The following is a 19,853-nucleotide window of genomic DNA, read 5'->3' on the forward strand; positions in this document are numbered from 1 at the left end:
CAGATCGCATGTCAAAACTATCGTTGCCGAAAAAATATCGCCAAGCCTCAATGTTTCGTCAATCTGTCCAAATTTACGTGTAGTTTGAAACATAAGAGAATCATGTAATCCTGTTTACTGCCAAGTCGCCAGAGGTCATTACGTCTACCTAACAGAACTTTCCATTAAAACCTAGAAACTAAGAGAAGTATTTAACCATCGGGCTCCGTAAACGTGGAAGCAGTAGTAGTTCAGAATGGAATGGAGTTGGAATGGCAGGTTCACCGAAAGCTAGCAAAAATAACTTTTTATTAATCATTTTTTCTAAGGCTAAGCACATCAGACGAGAACACTAATACGACCATTAACGTTTAACAAAATTCCAGTGTTTCATTTTCAGATAATTTAAGATTTTTGAAAAGCTTATTGGATATAGTTTATTGAAGATTTACAGTAATTGGGGTTGTGGCATTTTCTAAAATTGTCCCATTGACGACTACGTCCTATAGGCAATTTTCCACTAGAATAGGTGTAGCCTATTTTATTATATAGCTCAGTTTTACCTACTAATAAATGCTATCGTAAAGTGCAGTTGGTATTTATGTTAATCCGAAATAAAGTAATCCTGGAACATCGGCACCTTAATTGGAAAAAGATCCTTCCGGCCGTCATATGAAGCGAGCATATTTATAAGGCTCTGAATTAAATATTTGAATGTGAAATAAAACCATTTTTTCGAATAGCATTACTGTAAAACAGGAGTGCAACAGAAATTTCTACAGAGCGTTAGTTTGTTACACAGCGCGTGACAATGATCGAGGACGGAACATTATTGGCGGGAAATTCGATCGAGTTTCCTTCAATTTTCCAGGTGATTGCAACTAATAAGCTCGATAAATAGGAAGTAATTTTTCATTCGACAAATTGAATAAGAATGTACTAGACGAACCGTGATCTCTGTGCGAAAATGACCGATACATGTAGTTCTAGTAAAGCAGGCTTTTCAATGACACCGGCTGCTTTCTCCATTGAACCATCGCCGATGGCATCATCATTCATGTCTAAAAGTGTATGACTTTATGCTTTCACAAACCATCAAACAAACACATTTTGACATGACCATTTTTCTAGTCAGATTGCTGAGAAAGATTTACGGGTTCCAATTGGGCCTTAGCTAGACTTTGAACTTCATACATAGCGTTGGTCTTTTCTTTAGCTACTCTGTGATAAAGTGTTTTCAATTTCATCTTCTACAAAATGTTCTATATGTATATAACTTTACCTCAGCAAAAGTTGTGGGGTATTCGGGGGCAGAGTCATCTTCTCTAGCTGGCCTGTTTCTCAAATCTATATAAGGCAGGCCTTAATATGATTTTCTATAGGCTATTTCGAACCAGTAACATAACACGCGTCGTTGATGTTTTGAAAACGTACCTCACAGCATAAGGACGATAACGGCGTTAGCGATGGGCCGAAGTGAGAGGTATGAAAAGTTGTTGGTGAATTTGTATAATAGTTATAGCACAGAGCTATTGCTAGTATGCATAGTATACACGCTGCTATATCGTTACAAATGTGTTAATCATTTGTTTTTACTATTTATACATAATATTACAATATACTGTGAATTAAATTAAATAGATAACTTCCTTTACTTACACAAACCATGTAGCAACATATCGTTGGCTGAAGCAACGACTTTTGGGATGCCTTTCAACTAAAGGCTTGGTCGTCCCAGTCGCCACGCCTGAACGCAATTGCCTCGTGTAGTCATCTATGCCGTATGGCAAAAACTACTAGAAACTGTAACCCTTAAAGAGGCCTTAATTAATGTTCCGGTGTGCCATATTTGATTAAAAGCCGCTATAGCACTGAATAGTGAAGGCGTTTTTACTCTTCGCCGAAACCCAGCCGAAGTTATCGTTTAACGCATTCATACCTTCGATGCGCCCCGATCCGCTGTAGTTTCCTTTCCCGGGAAAATCACCTAAATATATGACAACATTCTAAACTTGATAATTTCACTTAATAAGTCTGTTTAGCTAACCAGTTTCTTGCAATTGCACGTTTGAAAAATATGCTTGTGAAACAGCAACTGTATGTAACATAATAGAAGATCTTGATAATCTTTATTAAGAAGGGGTCACGGCCCGGTCTTGTGCTACCGCACACACCGTTTGCCTCGTGGGCGCACGCGTACAATAAATTGCGCACTTGCCCCAGGTGGGCGAATACGAAAGGATAGAAAAGAAAAAGGGAGAGGGAGACAAGAGGCGTACAAGCAAGAAAATTTACTCAGAAATAGCATTTGACGATTTGAGAATAATTATCTAATATTGATTTATATAAATAATAATGTTCGACGTGTTTTCTTCTATGCGGTATCGGTGTCACCATCTGATTCCGACTAAAATGTATATAGATGTCAGCTGGGAGGCGAGCCAAATATTATACCTTTAGCAGACGCGCGATAGGCGGTGGCATATGCTAAGTTAGTGGTGGTGGTTTTCGTTCAGCCGTGTATTGTTGTTACTGTGAAAATGATTTGTTATCACTGAAACGTGCGTCGGCCAATTATTTTCAGAATGTCTCAGCTAGCGAACGGCATATTTACTATAACCAGTTTGTTAGCGCGGGCGCGGTTTAGTAATAACGATATTGCGTGCTATGTAAATGCCAATTTTCGTCATGCGAGTTCCATTTGTGTAGCTGAACACTGGCTCTCTTGCTGATGCTGAAAAATATTAGTACATCGTAGTCTGTGGCCGGCTTTACTAGCGAGAGGAAAAAAGTTCGAAGTAAGTAAAGGCAGCTTCGGTTCTTCCCTGCGCAAGTACATAGGTATTTCGCGGTCGCCGCTTTTATCGTTTCTGTTATGGAGTGGTGAGGACAACGGCAGCGGCGCAATGAGCGCGAGAAGGAAAAGGTGAACCGTTCGTTATCGCTTCTTTCCATGGGCGTGCGTTGACGTTCTAAATAACAACAACCAGTCAGAATTGTGTGATAGCCCATCTAGTGGACATAGCTCCTGTCTGACTTTTTCTGGACGTTCTTGTCTTGTGCTAGCGCTGTTCAGCGGGTCGCTGCCAGCGAGTCACCGACCCCGCGGACGCGGCAACAGCGGTGAGCCACCGATTCGGTCCAGGTCGCCCTTTGTTTGTCCGTCGACGCTGCATGTCCACGAACCATCGACTGAACTGAGCGATAGAAGGCCGGTAAACCTAGGAAGGTACGCACAACGAAGCAACAGACTCCCTCTCAAGCTCAACTGAATTCTGACTTAGTGGTTCCTGTCTACACCTGACTCGATCCGCGTCGCGCATGTATCTTTTCCTCGCTGCTTTCGTCACCGTCACAGCCATCTAGTTTACCGTGTTTCTTTATCTTTTTCCGTTACAGCCGCTGCTGCCTGGGGCGTCAAGTGCTCACTCATCGCCCGCCCGTCCATTGCCGTCGTCACCGTCGCCGCCTATCTGCGTTTACGCCGACCTCTCGGCTCGGCAAAGGCGACAAAGAGAGATTTTTCCTTCATCAGACGACCGACTGACATCCGTACAGCCGCTGCAATAGCAGTAGTCTGCTTCGTGAACGTCGATCCATCGTTTGTATATCCAAGAAGGTGGAAGCATTGGCGACTGAAAACAGCTGACACCAGCAACGACGTGCACCGGCGTCTTCGTTTTAGGCAATCTACAAAACGTGGAAGCAACAGCGATAGGCCGCTGTTGACTCGTGAATATCGGAATGATGACACTGCCGATGATAATGAACATGTTGTTGTTGTTATTAACCCTGTACGTTTCCGTTGCTGGCAACGAACAGTAAGTAGTGCAATGGTGTGAAACGATGTGCGAGTTATTTCTAACGCCAACACTGAATTCCCGTACGCGCAGCGCGCCGGTACTGAACAGGTGCAGGTTTCTAGCGTACCCTTTCTGCCCGTACGAATGTAAGGCGCCTTCAACAGCTTCACTCATCATATCGAAATGTCAGCTTGATTTAGCCTTCAAAAGGCTAAATTAACTCACTAATCGGACCTGTTTTTTTGGAGTTACATCGACCAATATAATGTTGTAGGTACGCGTAACATTTTCTAACGCAATTAAAGGAAAAAGATTGCGTCTACTCAGTTATCATACTATATACCTACTACTAGCCAAGTGTCATTAATACGACACAATCATTCATGTGACGTTATAAAACAACGTTGGCCCACGCGGAACCCCTCGCTTAGTTCTAGCGCGACCTTTGCAAGTGTTGTTATTGTTCTTCCATATGGTATGAGATTTTCTAGCGTCATATGATAGCGTGCTTAAAACAGCAGTTCTTCCGTAATAAACAGTATCTCGCCTGTTTCGATGGGACTATCCTTCACACTATGCAGGTATATAATGGCCGATGGTGATTCCTCTACTGGAATAGGTCCAGAAACAGATCATTGAGTACTTCGTAATTCAGGCTTCGCACATAAAGCAAAAGATATCTATGAGCCATACTGTTCGACAAGCATCGGCTAATCTTGTTTTGCTCAATTCCTCTTCTATAGTAAAGCCGTAACGTGAAAGCACACGTTTTATAGCGAACTGATAATTAGCAATTGGTTTTGCTGTGTTCGTGGTCAGAAACGCAGGAGTATGTGACTAAAATGCTCGGGAATATCTAACGGCGTGTTAAGTGCTTTTTGGACACCTAACAAAGAAATATGGATGATTTCGCCATCGATCTATAATAAATAAGGTAAGATTTAACTAAATGTTTAGCTGGTTAAAGGTACCATGTTTGTTACATGCCTGCCAGTGCTGTCATACGTTTGGGTTAGTTAGCTACATTAGCAGAGCTTCGCGAATATAGCGCTGGCAGAATTTCGAATCTACTGAAGATCGAAAGGTTATGCTGACAACGAAAGCGATCCGAACTGACTAGATCAGGAACGGCTGATACGACCATGATGCTGTTCTATGAAACGCATAAATATGAAAAGTGTGCACGATATTGAATCTGTCATTGGAGCTGTTTGCCATTATTAAGAATCATCTATAGGCGCACAGGTTCGGAGTAAAAAAACAATTTTCGTTAAATTGAAAATACGACAAGCTATATATGCACTAATGACTAATTCGCGGCGTGCGGTTAAAATACAACTGTAGTTAGGCACATACAGTTGTATTGGTATCAGTTGGTTAACGTGCGACTGCATATAAAATCGAGCTAGTTTTCGAAGTTTCTTCCCGTTAAATGTGGTCCTAGAGAATCCTCAGAGGATTGTCCCGAACTTTGCCGATTCCGTGACTCACAGAGGTACGGTTAAGCTGTACGTATAGTTATAATTAAACAACATATACGAAAAAACATATGCCAAATACTATACGGAACATGGTCTCACAGAAAATGCAGAAGATGGAGTGATTTTTCTGAAAATGGAAAACCGGCGCATGCATTATTTCAAGAAAAAATTGCGACGAATGATCAGGATACAGTTCGGACTTATGCTTCCGAAAAGCGTTTGCACTGCGCGACAAAAATACGTTGTAATATTGAAGATGGTTTTATATACGTTCTGTAGGTCGTTTAATAACACTTCTCGAACAATGTCCATTTACAGCTCATTTTGATGCCGCGGATTTGCTCTCGGTTCGATTTTTTGTCCATAGCTCAAGAACACTGATGAACCTCTGCCGTTTTAAAAGTCGACAACAAAATGAGCAACAATATATGGGACTCATTAGCGAGTTTCGGTAAAATGGCTCCTAGAGTAGAAGGAGTGATTTTACGCTGATTTGATTCCGTAATTTGGCTTTCTAAGATTTTAGACGGTTTGTGTCCAGCGCTGAAGAAAACGCATCTGCTCGTATACTCGAACCTGTATTAGCTTGCCGGTCTATATATTTAGCAGGTAGAGACCTATCAAAACGCTGCTGTCGTTGTCAAAAGGCGGTACCTTTTGTTTGACAAACGCTATTTGTAAATCGCCCACATCGCCAGGACTCAGCTGAAAATAACTAAGAAAACAGACTTCAGTTTTCCTGACGCTGAATTCGGCCTTTGATGCTAAGGATAGGGTGCGATGTAATGGTTATGTAGAGCTTTTGAAATGACTGAAACAAGCGACAAGATTAGTATATAGCGAATTTTTTAAAGGAAGCATTTACTCATAATGTCATCTGGGTGCAGCTTTATCCTAACGATATCACGCGTCGTTGAACGATAGAACTGTTAGGAGAGTTGCTGGCTAGATAACATGTAAATTAGACAAATATGCGAGGCGTTCATTTTATTGTTTATTTATCGGTTTAGTTCGAGGAATTTTATTGGTGAATAAAATTTACAGAAAACACTTTTTGCCTACATAAAATTCTGCATCTAAACATTGAATGCGTATCAACCAGCGTTCAGACGGCTTGTGACAACATAGGAATGGGTTTTTTTTATGCTGATATATTGCTCCAACTCGCATGATTCAAGCTCTATGCATAAACGTCAACGGAAATCGCGGTCAAACTACGGGTGAAAATAGGATGATGCCTTATCAGGCGATGATTCTTTTCTCAATTCCGAAATCGTTTTTGAAAATTCTATTTTCCAGTTATTGAGTTTACTGTTCATCCAAGTCTTGCAGACTCGATATATGCGGACTTTTATTTTTAAATGTGAAGTATGCCCATCACAGATCAAATCAATCATGATCATGTGTCAGCCATCTATATTTTGTCTACGCCGTGCACGAATCGTAAGCGCCAAACAATGGCATGTTTTCTGTACTCTAACTAAAGATTCCTCGGTCTCGTAAGTTGTAACTTTGCAATAACCGTGAGAATCAGACGGGTAAATATATCACATGATCAAGTTAGTCATAAAACAAATAGTCATATTTGGAAAATATGAAGGCGCTTAGCAATTCACCTTACTGGTCGCTTATAACGATTATCTATGGTTAGTATTATTAGTTACAAATTCAAAAACTTCACCATGTGTTATATTGTATATGTGTAGCTAATAAGTTGAGGTAATCACCTTTTAAAAAAAAGATAGACACTTTTCAAAACAATGAATTCATTAGCATTCAAGTTACTGAAGGTTATTACTTATTGAGTCTTGACCTACCACGTAGTAATTCATAATATAATTTCATTACATTACAGAAGCCAAACTTCTGTAGTGTTGGGTTATAACGTAACTTTAAATATTAGAGATGGCATATTAGCTTCTTAAAGCAAACCTTCATATTTGTATAACTTCAAGTTGATTGCTAAACGAACTTGACTTAACTTGACCATTCGGCTTTTGCGAATCACAGGCGAATCGTCTGAACGATGAGCTAGCGGTATCGCGTGGCAACACGCCATGAACGTGGAAACTGTCATTTATGCTAGTCTCAGATATTCACACCTGATATTGATAGACCCGCGCTCTATAAACCCATCCATAGGATAGTATCGATGGTAGCAATGAATTAGATTATGAATGTATTTCGTTGAGCTACTACTACTATACGTTCCTAAATAGATAGGATAAATGATCGATGATTTATTGAAAGTCGGAAGGTTCCGTCTTCTGTTTGTGTGTGTTTTCCGCGTAGTGTTTTTGTTCGCTTTTGTACCCTTTCAGCAACGCATGAAGTTATGACTCTCTATATTTCGAGCTTTGCGACCGGTATCGCATAGCATGAAACAAAGTTTGTCCACGCCCGGGTTCGACAGTAGAAAGGATAATCTGCTGTTACTATTATCTACTCGTCAACTATCGACTATCGAGTTTTGTAGAATTGATTGGGTAGGAGCATGGCGGTGGTTGTGTTTATTTTCCTTTTTAGCTTCTGCAATGTTGCTAGGGATGGACAGAAGTAAATTTAGCCTATCGGAATTATAAAGCAGTAACATAATCAAGGGTTCCGGATCGTGAAGCATCGTTGGCGTTTCAAGCTACCTTTGAGACTCTGAACGGACACTATGGTTTAACTAACGGCAGCCGACGGTATCTCTATATTTTTGTATAATTATTTAATCTGCACCGGAAATTACCCTTAGCTAACTAAATTTTCCTATTTAGGCTTAACCGCGCGACAGTGAGACGACTCAAGCCATTACGACTCGTACCTCTAAAGGGATGTTCGATCACTTTGCCAATAGTTATAATCCATCAACGTTAGTATTTGCGATGGCATACATGTCGAAATCGAACAGCAATGAGTAACTGCCACAAAAACTAAGTATTTTTTTTTCGGTAATCGACAGAAAATGCCGTGAGCTAGGGATAAAATCACGTGTGTCCGTATACACTGAAGTGTTGTAATTCATTGCTCGTAGTAATATGTATCACAAGCATGTGAAGGTAACAATGTGTTATGGGCAAACTCCATTGATACTGAACATCTTCGAATTACTTCGTTTACAACATCTTCATAAAGGCTTTATTATACAGTGCAGTAGGCTGCATTTGTTCGTACGTTCCCAACTTCGTAATTTTAACTCAGCTTATCAAATCGCTCAACTGCAAGTTTATACCTTGCAACACAGGAAAACTTCATTTTCAAAAAATGTCCCTAATCGGAGAAAGAACTGTGGTCGATGGCCGATTGAGTTGCAACTGGCTAGAGGGCAGGACACCATTAGTAACGGAGTGGCAATAACAAACTTCAAAGACTAATGAAATGATGTTTAAAGGGTTTGATCAGCTGAACCCGCTGGCAGCTATGTGCATATGTTTTTTTCGTTTACAGAACAATATCAACTTTACTACCGCGTATGGTGTCATAGGCTTGTAGAGGACTTTTAGAAGCGGGATTTTTGTTTGACGTCAATGCGAGTTAGTGTTACATACATATGAAACAACTGCCCGTCATTACACCGATTGTTGATGCCTGATAATAATGGCATAACGTATTTTTTTTTCTTTTTAACAGAAATCTAATAATGCGTAGATGCGTTCTGTTACTTAAAAAAGTTATGATTATTGATTAAATTTGCCTAGCTTAAAATCAAGCGCCATTCGAACTTTTCATGCTTCTGAGTACAACTTCGTGAGTGTAAATATCGTAAACAAACAGCCGAAGACCCACAAGGTTTCGGAGGAACTAGTGCCTAAGTTGCTTCGTAGGCATAACTCAGCGTATATTAGCGAGAACGTCGCTCTAAACTATTGCTGGTGAGGCCGGCTTCTATGTGTCTTTGCGAAGAAATAAATACTGAGCTAGGAATTGATACAGATATATCGAACGCTCTCAGTCATTAATGGAAAAATTTCAAATCCATTTCGGTGAGAGCATTAACGAATGGATTGTTTAAAAATATAACTGTTTATAGTTGTGCCATTTGGAGAGAACGTAAGTTCCGAAGTAAATTGGTGTATACAATATAAATTCGACGTGTCGAAATGTTGTTACCTATAGATACATATAGAAAGTCAGAAAGATAATAAAATGACAACAAACAATCAAAGCATTAACCTTTTGAATCATATTAACAGTAATTTATTTAAAAAAGCACGACATTTACCGACATTACCCGAGCCGCTCCACGCGAACGAGATGCGGCAGTTACAAGAAAAAAAAAACGCTCGCTCACTCACTCCAACCGTGCAGAATGAAGTAACAACTGCTGAAGTCTACTTGGTGTGCGTACGACCAAACCAAAAATCATTCGTGAAACTTTACGTACGCGCCAATTTTACCTATTATGTCCGTTATAATACGTACATGCAAGTCCGTATACGTTTGTCTCTGTATGTGCTATATAAGTAAAAAGTTGATATTGATGCTCATACGACTATAAGTTAGCGTTAGTGATCGGGCTCTTTGTACGGGAAAGTTGCTTGTTTAGTTGCTGGCCTCCGAAGCCAGCCTGTCTGATAGCGCGTGAATCAGTCAATCTGTTTCTCATTAATTTATGACTAACTAGTTAAATAGATCGCTTATGGGACTGTTCTTGTCTGATAGCGACAATAGCCCAAAGACGGTAGTTTTGTGCTTGTCGTGACTTACCTGTATGTTCCGTGTATACGCTCGTGTACCATCAACAAGTACCTAGAGAGCTGGATTAATTGGGAAACAAAAAAAAAAAAGAACGGTTATGAAAAGAAGGTAGAGAGGAAACGAGAACGGGCGCATCTATGGTGGCTTCAATGAAATATTTTGCCATAATTGATCATTTACTAGGTGCAGGCATCATAGCGTCATCAAAGTCGAACGTCAGTCATGCTCAAAAGTCAATATTTAACAAATGTTCATGTTAACCGGACGCTGTGTGGCTTCGGGAATCTATTATGAAAAATTATACTTATCTCAAGAGAGGAACATAATTATCTTGCTAAGATAAGCAATAGGTGCGTGCAATCTGTTTAGTGTCATAAGACTTGGTAAGCCACTTCAATTAGGGCTCAGTGATTGTTTAATAAAGTTCCTGCAAAATCTCTGAATACTTCCTAATGTGTTTGAGTCGTATGGGTGGGCACTGAAACAAAATCAACTGAGTTTCTAAGGCCTGAGTCAGGTCGTGGCTGCGTAACACGAACAACTTCCCAGTTACAAAGTCACGCTAGGACAGATAGAACGGTACAATGGGATCTTCAGTGAGACCAAATAGCTCTGTAATCGTTCTTTTATCGTAACGCTTCAGCGTCGCGAAGTTGTGCTAGATCTCTTCTGGCTTATAATCGTTGTTTATAGCACAAACAAAATGTTTTCTGCTATCTGAGAAGGTCGCTGACATAAAATGGGCAAAAGCCATTAGAGCGTCGACTGACGTCACTGATGGCCATCAGGAAACGTTCTGATCGGTTTATTACTGTGCCTAGTCTGACGGTTCCAGCGTATCGAGAGACAGCATTCTTCATGTGCTGCCTTTTTATCTCTTGATCGCTACATTAACGCCATAGACTAATCGTATCAAAAACTACGTCCGACACTAAACTGAACTCGTACTCGTATTAAATATCTATTCATGTAACTTTTACAGTTAAAAAATTAACTGAATCAAGCCTCAAGGCCAGATTAATCAACTTAATCAACATTGATACCATTCAAATAGCTATATTTCGACGAGTCTAAGTACAAAAGATCATCAAAAAATGTTTATATATATATATACTTATCAGGGCTGCTTATCAGAGCAGGCACTCGTTCATTCGTTATCAAGAAGTAAGTTAATTGTTTTTTAGAGCAGAACGACAAGATCATCATGGCTGAGAGAAATGCGTTATTTTCTAAATTTAAAAGCTGACTATCCATATTAGACAGTTTTTTTTTTCTTTTTTAGCCAGAATAGACAGTCCACACTCTCGCTAATTTTCGTGTGGCTCCCGAGAGGTCCTCGTATTTTAGATTGCAAATGTTTGAAAATGCATTAGTGTGGCTAAAAAATCATTTTTGATATACCCGGATTTTTTATCGCTTCAAAGATAAGAAGAGCCAGTTCGGTCGTCTAGATAACGCCTAGTATTCTATAGATTACATGCACTTTTTTTTCAACTTTTACCCCTATTGGATTATTTTATACTTGAGAACCTTGCTCTGAGAACCTTACCGTAAAATTTCATTCCGCTAAAATGTTTTGTCTACAGTGTGCATTTCAACGAGTTTGAATGCTAAAAAAAAGTTGCGATGATTAAAAAACAACTAAGTGGTTTAGTTATTGAATTAAAGATATGGTGGCAGTAAGTAATTGATAGTTACGTTTTGAACGAACGTGACCATCGTCAGAACTGACACTTCTATATGGTTTAACTTTGTTTAATCAATCCTCCGACTCTGTATTGATTGCAGCTTCATCTGTTGCACGAAAGTATCTAACGGTAGAAGCAGCTAGGTGGATGGGAAAAGTTCTACGATGGGTCGTACAATGATAGCACTACTCTAAGTAACTGTTAAAAAAAAACCCACACTCTGTAAAAATATGCGACACGGGAAGAAAATAATCAATATTCCTGACTAATGAAGATAATTAAATTGATGAAGTAACAAGACAAAATGATTGAAGGTTACGCAATGTTTTTCTATTAGTACGTAGAACTGGTTAAAGTGCAGGGTCTTTAGATGAAGTCTGACACTTTCTGCTACCTAGCAGTTAGCTGCAGGCCAATGGATTTAATATTGATGGTAACGAAGGAATACTAAATAAAAGAGCGCTATAAAAACTCTGATGGGCGAATTTCTCCTGAACGCTGTAACAACACACTGAACGTATGGGAGTGTATTAACATTTTTTGCTGCCATTTTTAAGTAACCCTTAGGAACACCCTCTCATTTGTCTAAAGGATTCTCGTTTGTCAAGACGAAGTCTATCAGCAAAAAACCACTCCGTTTTTATTACGCATAGAGGAGCAACGCGATGGAAAATTGAACGCTAGCGAAAATATGGCGTGTGTTAAGTTGCCAGGCCGCCGTACGATCGTTCTGTTCCTGCTAGATTTCTCGTCCCGATGCGATCATTTTTGACACAAAATATTTGGTCGCTGTTATAGTTATATTTTCTAGTAACATGTAGTTTTTCACAGTTCAGTCACCTGATATATTCGCTAGCTCCTCAGGAGTCTCTTCTGAAAGTTTCAGATAATAGGATTATTCAACATGCTTAGTTAGGGCTGATCGAAAAACAGAGAGGCATCAGTACTAGCGAGCTCTATACTGCACGGACTAGCGTTCAGTCCATGTTACTGTGCGTAACAAGGCCATAGCCAGTTACGATAATTACTAATGCTTTTATAGTATACATACATACACACACCGTATATATTATTGTAAGTGAAATCTCTTCCATGTCAACGACACTTAGAACAAGGAGACAAGTAAATGTATAGCGTTGGAATGTACGGTAGTACGGTAATGACCGGCTGTGTGTCCTTGCGTGGTGGTACGCCGGGCTGATACCGTACGCTCAAAGGAATCAAACGAACATCACTAGACGACGGCATAGCCAAATAGCTAGAAAAAGTATTACGAGTGTCTGGCACGAGCTTCTTTCTCCATTGAATTATTGACTGATTTTATAAAAAGCAAATCAATCAGTTCATCAACAAATCGGACCAACGTGAGCTCGTTAATATATTATGCATAGCTTCTACTTTTTTTTACGTTTCGTTTAACTCGTAGTGTCTAGGTATTTCTATAATGGACCCGAATCAGCGATACTTTGGACACTGCCATCAGGTTCCGCTAGTGTTCAGTAAGTTATTGAAACTTGTACTTGATTGCCACACACAACAAACACACAAGATGTATCTATTAAGCAAACTTTTGCATAGACAATTCACCTGTCACAGGCTATAAGCATATTAGTGGGCATTGGCTTTAAAATATTTTATCTCAACTAGATGAAAAGCCCAACACTAATTAATTGAATTAAGTGGTCCAAGTCATTTGGAATTGTCGGATATTAAGTCCCAGAGTAGACAGTTCGCGTTTAAGCCAAGGAAACTTGATGGTATTATTTGAGATTACACTAAATACTACTATATATATTCCATTTAGTGAAATCAGGCTATAGGTTTCTTATATAAATTTATATCAGTTACTGGAACTACTAAAAAAAAAAATTGTTCTAGATTTCATCTAAGCTATAGCAAGTTGAAAGGAGCAAGTTGAACCTACATTCAGCTTGGTAGCAGAGTTCATAAATCTATCAATAGATATATATATAGCATACGTTAATGATACTAAGCATATGTTTCGACTTTACGCCAAGAATTGCTTTGAATTAAGGACACTGAGGCGAAAAGTATAGGACGTGTGAAATCGAAGCTAGGGCCTTCGGCTTTTCAAATTATTGGAGTAAGTACAATAATATAAAAATATTTTTTTCTGTTAAAAAATGTGTCACTTTTTAAGAAACCGATTTTGCTAAATCACAACAGCAGTGTATGGACAAAAAGAGCTATCTATGTATCTGAAGGCCATTTCGTGTGCAGGTATGATGCGATGCTCATCATATCTTTGTTATTATTGTCAGTTACCACACCTAATCTCTAAGTGTTTTTTGTAGTTTTCATACGCTTGTATTTCAAGCTAGATTCTGTAAACTGAATGATAAAGCAGTGGTTTTTTTGAGAAAGGTGACTGGGACTGATTTTCGTTTGATGGTTCGTATCTCAGTGAATATGGCGGTCGAAGTAGCTCTGCCATGTGAGCGGCAAGGCAACGAAGAATATGAGCGGAGCTCATTACATTCCTGAATAGCTCATTGCACGCACAGTGGGTAGTGACACGCCAAGATAAGCGGGTATACATGCGCCACCATTACGGACACCCCGTAGGGTACAAAGCCCCCACTTCTCTCCCAATGACAGACACGGCATGAACGCAGCGATGCTACCGAAAACAAGTCCTAAAAATGGAACCTACGAATGCGTCTGACATCGGCTGATGTCATCGAATGTTGTCAGTGGATACCCAATGTACTTGTTGCGAATAATCAGTATGGATAAAAGGTAACTACGAGTCACCTAACGCGCGCCGTTGCAGAGGCTTCAACGTGCGCGGGTTCTATATTACGGTTCCACCAAAGACTCGTAATGCAATCAGTAACATGACGTCACGTTGAATTCTATACCTTGTACTTTGCCCAGCTGGCAACTAAAATTCGATACTATAGAATCAGCTACGGTTTCGGAGGTCAGATAGAGACAGTTTGCTTTTCAAAAATCTGCCTTCGTCGCTTTTTAAAACCATATGTATATACATATATAACATTAGTCTAAGCAGTCCATTTCGTAGCGTTGCTAAATGGCTCCAATCAATGGTGTATTTCTACGATGTCCTTTCGTACGAAAAAACCAAGCAAGATCAATGGACCGGACGGCTAGCAACATGGCGTATGGTTCTAGAATTGTAGATCTGCTTTTTGTGAATTTCAGCAGAGAACTGAAGGGCGCCCAGTTATGCTAGAAAGATAATATTTCATGACTCAAATCTAATGATTCAATATACAAGGCGTGCCAGCTAACATAAGACCACAAATAAGAATCGATCTTTTTTTTTTATTAAGCAATAGTTGTTTTAGAATTTCCTAAACAGACTGTGACTTGGCGTAGCAGTTTCAAAGTCTACTTTGTTCCTAATATATATATATATATATATATATATATATATATATATATTTGCAGTAAAAAGTAACTGTGGCCAACATGTTCGTAATCATTTAAAGGTTATGAACAAATTAAGAAATATTTAAAGACTCTTTCTTGTGTCGTGTCCGATGTGGGACGTCGGCTGTGGAAATCAGTTGTTTCACTTGTTAAGCGGCTGTGTACAATTGCATGGTCGAGCATCGAAAGTACGCTCTGGAATTGACCAGAGTTGAAAAGTATACGGCTATTATAATTAACTAATGACGCTTAATTTGCGGCAAGACGCTTAGGGGCTGTGTTTTATATACTAATTTTCTGAAAGTATTGTTGAAGCTAGAGGCGCCATATTCTATATAATTTGTAGCACAAGTATTTATCCGATTTAATTCTGAAGGTAATGGCTCTAAAAAGTTTTCGTCAATAGTTTCTAACGCACTAGCGAGTATCATAATTATGCACCTAAATGAATCGTTTATTATTGATATTCCTTAGATACGTAGTTAGGGGTTCGGTATACGTAAAAGATGCTTCCATAGTGCCGTCCAAGGGAATTTTATAGTCAGAGGTTTTACGAGACGGGGTTCGGCCAAGAAAAAATCCAACATAGGACATTTTGGCGGTTTATACGATTGACGAACTATTACTACGTGCTATTTCAGCATTAGTTTTTGGGAACTGTGTACAACTTTTAGCCGTTAAAACAATAAATTGAAGATCAATACAAGGAGTCACAATTTTGAATTTTGTAATGATTATTATTATTTACCGACTTTCGTATTATAACGTTGTTTTCTCAGTTAAGTTTTATAGCCGCCTCACTTGTTTTAGGGGTCATTTCGGGCAGAATATATCGTTCAGACTATAAAACTAACGAACATAGCTTGCAGATGGTTCCAGAATCCTCTATTTTTTCTTTGATAAGGTCTACTCTCGTGGCTTTCTGTGTCCTAAAAGCCGGACGATTAACTATCTATTGGAAGTAGAGTGTAAATGAAGTATAACTGCCTTAGCTGTAGGAAAAGCAAGCTCGTATTAAAGTTACTTCTGTTAAAGTCGTTAGATATAGGTGGTAGCACATTACTAACAAGTCGTTTCAAATCTGATGACACTGCTTACAGATTATCACCGGAGTGTCGCAAACACGAATAATGGATGGTAATTGGCCTCCCTTGAAGAAATTTGGATTTAAGCACTTCGACGTAAGGTCATTCTTTTGCGGAGACATCTGCTCTGGCAGTCGTAGGGACGATTCGTACTCAGAAGCAAACATTCTATCTGTGCCAATATATGGCTCTAACCTCGAACCTGGTCGTATCACGGCAATAATTTACCAAGTAGTTGCTAGCAGCGTCCCAGTAACGGCATCTGCAGTATTGCAACTACAATCTCGGCCGTGATAGAAGCTCTGGCCTTCACACCGACACGGTGCCACTTACTCAATGGGTTAGAAGTGGGCCTGTGTGAGCTCATGCTTGGTTATCTTTTCACATCTCTATAGTAACATCCGATGAAGAAAAACGCCACTCGAATACAAATATAATGTGTGTCACTTCGGTTCTCTTTGATCGTTTTGTCGAAGTATTGGAAAAATACCTATACTTGAGTCGATAATCAGCTTGTTTCAGTGCATTGAACCGGATTTAAACCTTTCCGCGCTGTTTTTCTCGAAAACCATTGTTTAGGTAAACGGGAACGATTACAACAGAGGCAGAATAATGGCTGCAATATCTACCAAACTAAATAGTTACTGTCATCTATGAAGTGCTAAGGTTCCTATGAACAGGCCTGTTTCTTTTGTATCCCGTTGGATAGCCTACAATAAAACATTATTGATAACAAAACGTGACGTCGGTAGACATCAGTGATTAATTCACCAAAAGATAGCTGTCTTCAATATTAATGAGTCTTTCGCTGGCCAGTTCTTCATCTATAGAGCTCAACTCACCACTGTGAAGTACAGAGCGCTTTTTGAACTGATGATTCTTGAATAGAACATTATAGATTTGCCCATCGTAAGATTCAATTGTATCATTTCCTGTACAGTTTAAGCACGAGAGAGCACTATACAGACAGATATATTATGGATTAAAACGTGACCCGAGATCGACCAAGACAAGCAGGTTGAAATAACAAAAAGAAGTAGCCGGAGGAGCAATTTAATATTCATTGAAAAAAATTGGTCGGAACAACGACGACGATTAGGAGTATTCGGCTACCGCTAAACAGCCAAAGATTCGCCATGAGCCCCTTCATGTTAAAGGTACGTGCCCCGTTTCTCCTAATGCAATAATTAATTGTATTCTCTCCATAGTTTCCATTGCTATTTACTTAGAGCTAGGCCAAGACCAGACTGTTACTTTGTTTAGTTTATATGGTATATGTTGATCGAAGCATGACTACAACAGTAAGCAAGGTCATCCAGTAATAAACTTTTTAAAATCCGCTAGTGTAGTAATCACACTAGAGATTTTCCAGGGCCTTTAGGACTGTGTATAACAGCAACGTCTATTTTAATCTTACGCTGTCATACTTTAAAATGTAAATAATCAAATCGATTCTCAGGCGATAGACACAACCTGTGAAGTTAAACATTTGTTTATATGTAAAACTTACTGAATGATATCTTATTTTTGGGCACGAACGACGATTGACGAAAGTTGTTCCCAAGCTGCTTGTCGGTAGTTTCTCATTTGGCTCTGCGTTCATCTGCCTTGCACACGGTTGATAAACTTACTTAGACAAAGGGATTTATAGGTCTACATACGGCAACATCAAACTGCAACCGGAGGCAGATATCAGCGAAAAAAACGTAGAGTGCGCCGATTTGCCCCATGCTGCTAACCTGCGGTCTATCGCAACGAAATTCGCTGCTTCTTCCCTTTGACGTGAATAGGTTTAGAAGTATTAATATTAAAATTATATCTCTTCTTATTGTTACAATTGAAGTGATATGTTTGACGACCAACATGCCACAAGCTTTCATCAACGCCTAGCAGATAAGAAAATTCATGTGATGAATCTGTGAAGGGTCAAACTGTGGAAAAACATTTCACAAAATAACATGAGTTTGTGAGAGAAATGTTATACGAAAGGCTCCTGTATGAAAAAGACTAATAGGAATCGAGAAGATCTATCTTAAATTCTTCCACTAACAGGTCTATTTTTGACAGCGTATGCTTAGAGGCTTCTACATATATATTTTTTTTTAAATTAACCAGTTTCCTTTGTACTGTAACGATGTGCATGAACCGCACTCTCAAAATAAGTTTGGTAATAAATAACAGTGTACATTGAAATTGATTTAGGCCCTCCCGCACAACCTTCCTTGTTTCTGTAATGAACTTTTGAAATTGTTGCGAAACATACGGAGTATGTTGTTAGATTTTCAAATCACATCGAGAGACTTCGGGAAAAACCTGTTTATTCAGGCGATTTTCGCAAAAAGCTTATTAATTGCTATGTAAAAAAAAGCTAAAAAATGGAGCGTCTTCAACTTTTTTATATTTCATTTAAAGGAAGTAGAACAAAGCTAAGCCAATCTATAACCGTATATTTGGGCGCGGATTAGATGCTGAAGCCACTTTCATGCTATTTCCTTGAAGGATCCACCTGTAGCTCCATATGACAATTTTCTTCAAAAAGAAAAGATGGCAAAAACGATAACGTCGATGTGACGGTAAGCCCATCAAGTATATAGGTGGACATACGCATGTGCGTGTGAATAGGGTGTTACCTTAAAGTTGTGGCCTTAATATCGGTATTGATGCTCCAGGGATCTCATTTTTTTATTTCGCTTACTTACCGTCGAATGTGTATGTATCGTTATTCAGCAGCGCATATCGCTTATATTTACCGCTATCAGACAATTGCTTGTAAAATGTAATTCAGTAACGCTCGACGAGTCAAAATAAAGCAGTACGATATGCCGATTTTCCTATAACAACTCTGTCATACAGGCGATCCCTCCTTCCCATAGATTACATATATTTACTTCAAGGTTTTCTAGTTGCTTGTTGCTTCTTAACCTTCGAAAAGAGAAAATCTAGAGGGTTATTGGGCTCCTGGTATGTACCTTACTTTGCGGTAACTGATACCAACTCCGTTTGTCCAGCGCCGAGTGTCAAAGGCAAACGCCGCGAACGAAGGTGGCTGTGCTTCGTGCTTGTATGAAGCACAATCCATACTCGACGATCATAGGCGTGCATGCATGTCTCTGCTATGAAATATTAGATTGTTTACGATGCTATACGATCTACGCTTTGTCGATATTACAGATAAAAACCTGTATGCAGTATCCACAGAAGAGGTATAGATTTACTTTTCGAATTTTTTTGTTTCCAGCCATTGAGCGTGCTGCACGTAGTTATATTAAGTTAGCCGAACTGTTAGCTGTGCTTCTACCCACTGGAGGAACTTCTAGAACATGTAGTAATAAGTGTCACAGCTTCGACAATTCATTCGGCTTTCATGTATCAATAAAGCAAGCCATTTAATTATTCGATTCAACTAAACTGAGACTAATTTATCCACTAGTGATCCTTTTATAAGTGTTTTACAGATACTGAATATAAATGCATAAAGGAAAATTAATAGAAGTACACAAAAAATACAATGCTAGAAAAATGCAAAGAAATAGTGAACTAAATAAGAATTATGGGCGCATAATTTTAATGCATGAACTACCATGGCTGGCAAAATAATGACACGCAACATAAGTAGATTATCTAGAGACACGAAAATCATTTCAATGTTATGCAGTTATTTAAACGATATCCGTGTCTAGCCTTAGCGTAGTTTTCAACCCACGTAAAAATTACCGG

The 19,853-nt window shown here is 39.1% G+C and overlaps 1 protein-coding gene across 22 annotated transcripts in view; it reads left to right on the forward strand.

Annotated features, from left to right (window-relative positions):
• Positions 1–19,853, forward strand: part of LOC111262020 (galactosylceramide sulfotransferase) — a 56,138-nt gene that overhangs the window by 19,007 nt on the left and 17,278 nt on the right. For 2 of the 22 annotated variants that reach the window (XM_022835975.2, XM_022835972.2), the window contains 3 exons: positions 3,379–4,056; positions 4,602–4,716; positions 16,152–17,293. In XM_022835975.2, coding sequence (XP_022691710.1) covers positions 17,273–17,293 — 21 coding nt within the window. In that variant the 5' untranslated portion in view covers positions 3,379–4,056; positions 4,602–4,716; positions 16,152–17,272. The other 20 variants (XM_086968921.1, XM_022835991.2, XR_002681332.2 and 17 more) reach the window with 19 other exon arrangements.

This window comes from Varroa jacobsoni, unplaced genomic scaffold (assembly GCF_002532875.2).
Source record: "Varroa jacobsoni isolate VJ856 unplaced genomic scaffold, vjacob_1.0 scaffold_621, whole genome shotgun sequence".
Classification (NCBI taxonomy): domain Eukaryota; kingdom Metazoa; phylum Arthropoda; class Arachnida; order Mesostigmata; family Varroidae; genus Varroa; species Varroa jacobsoni.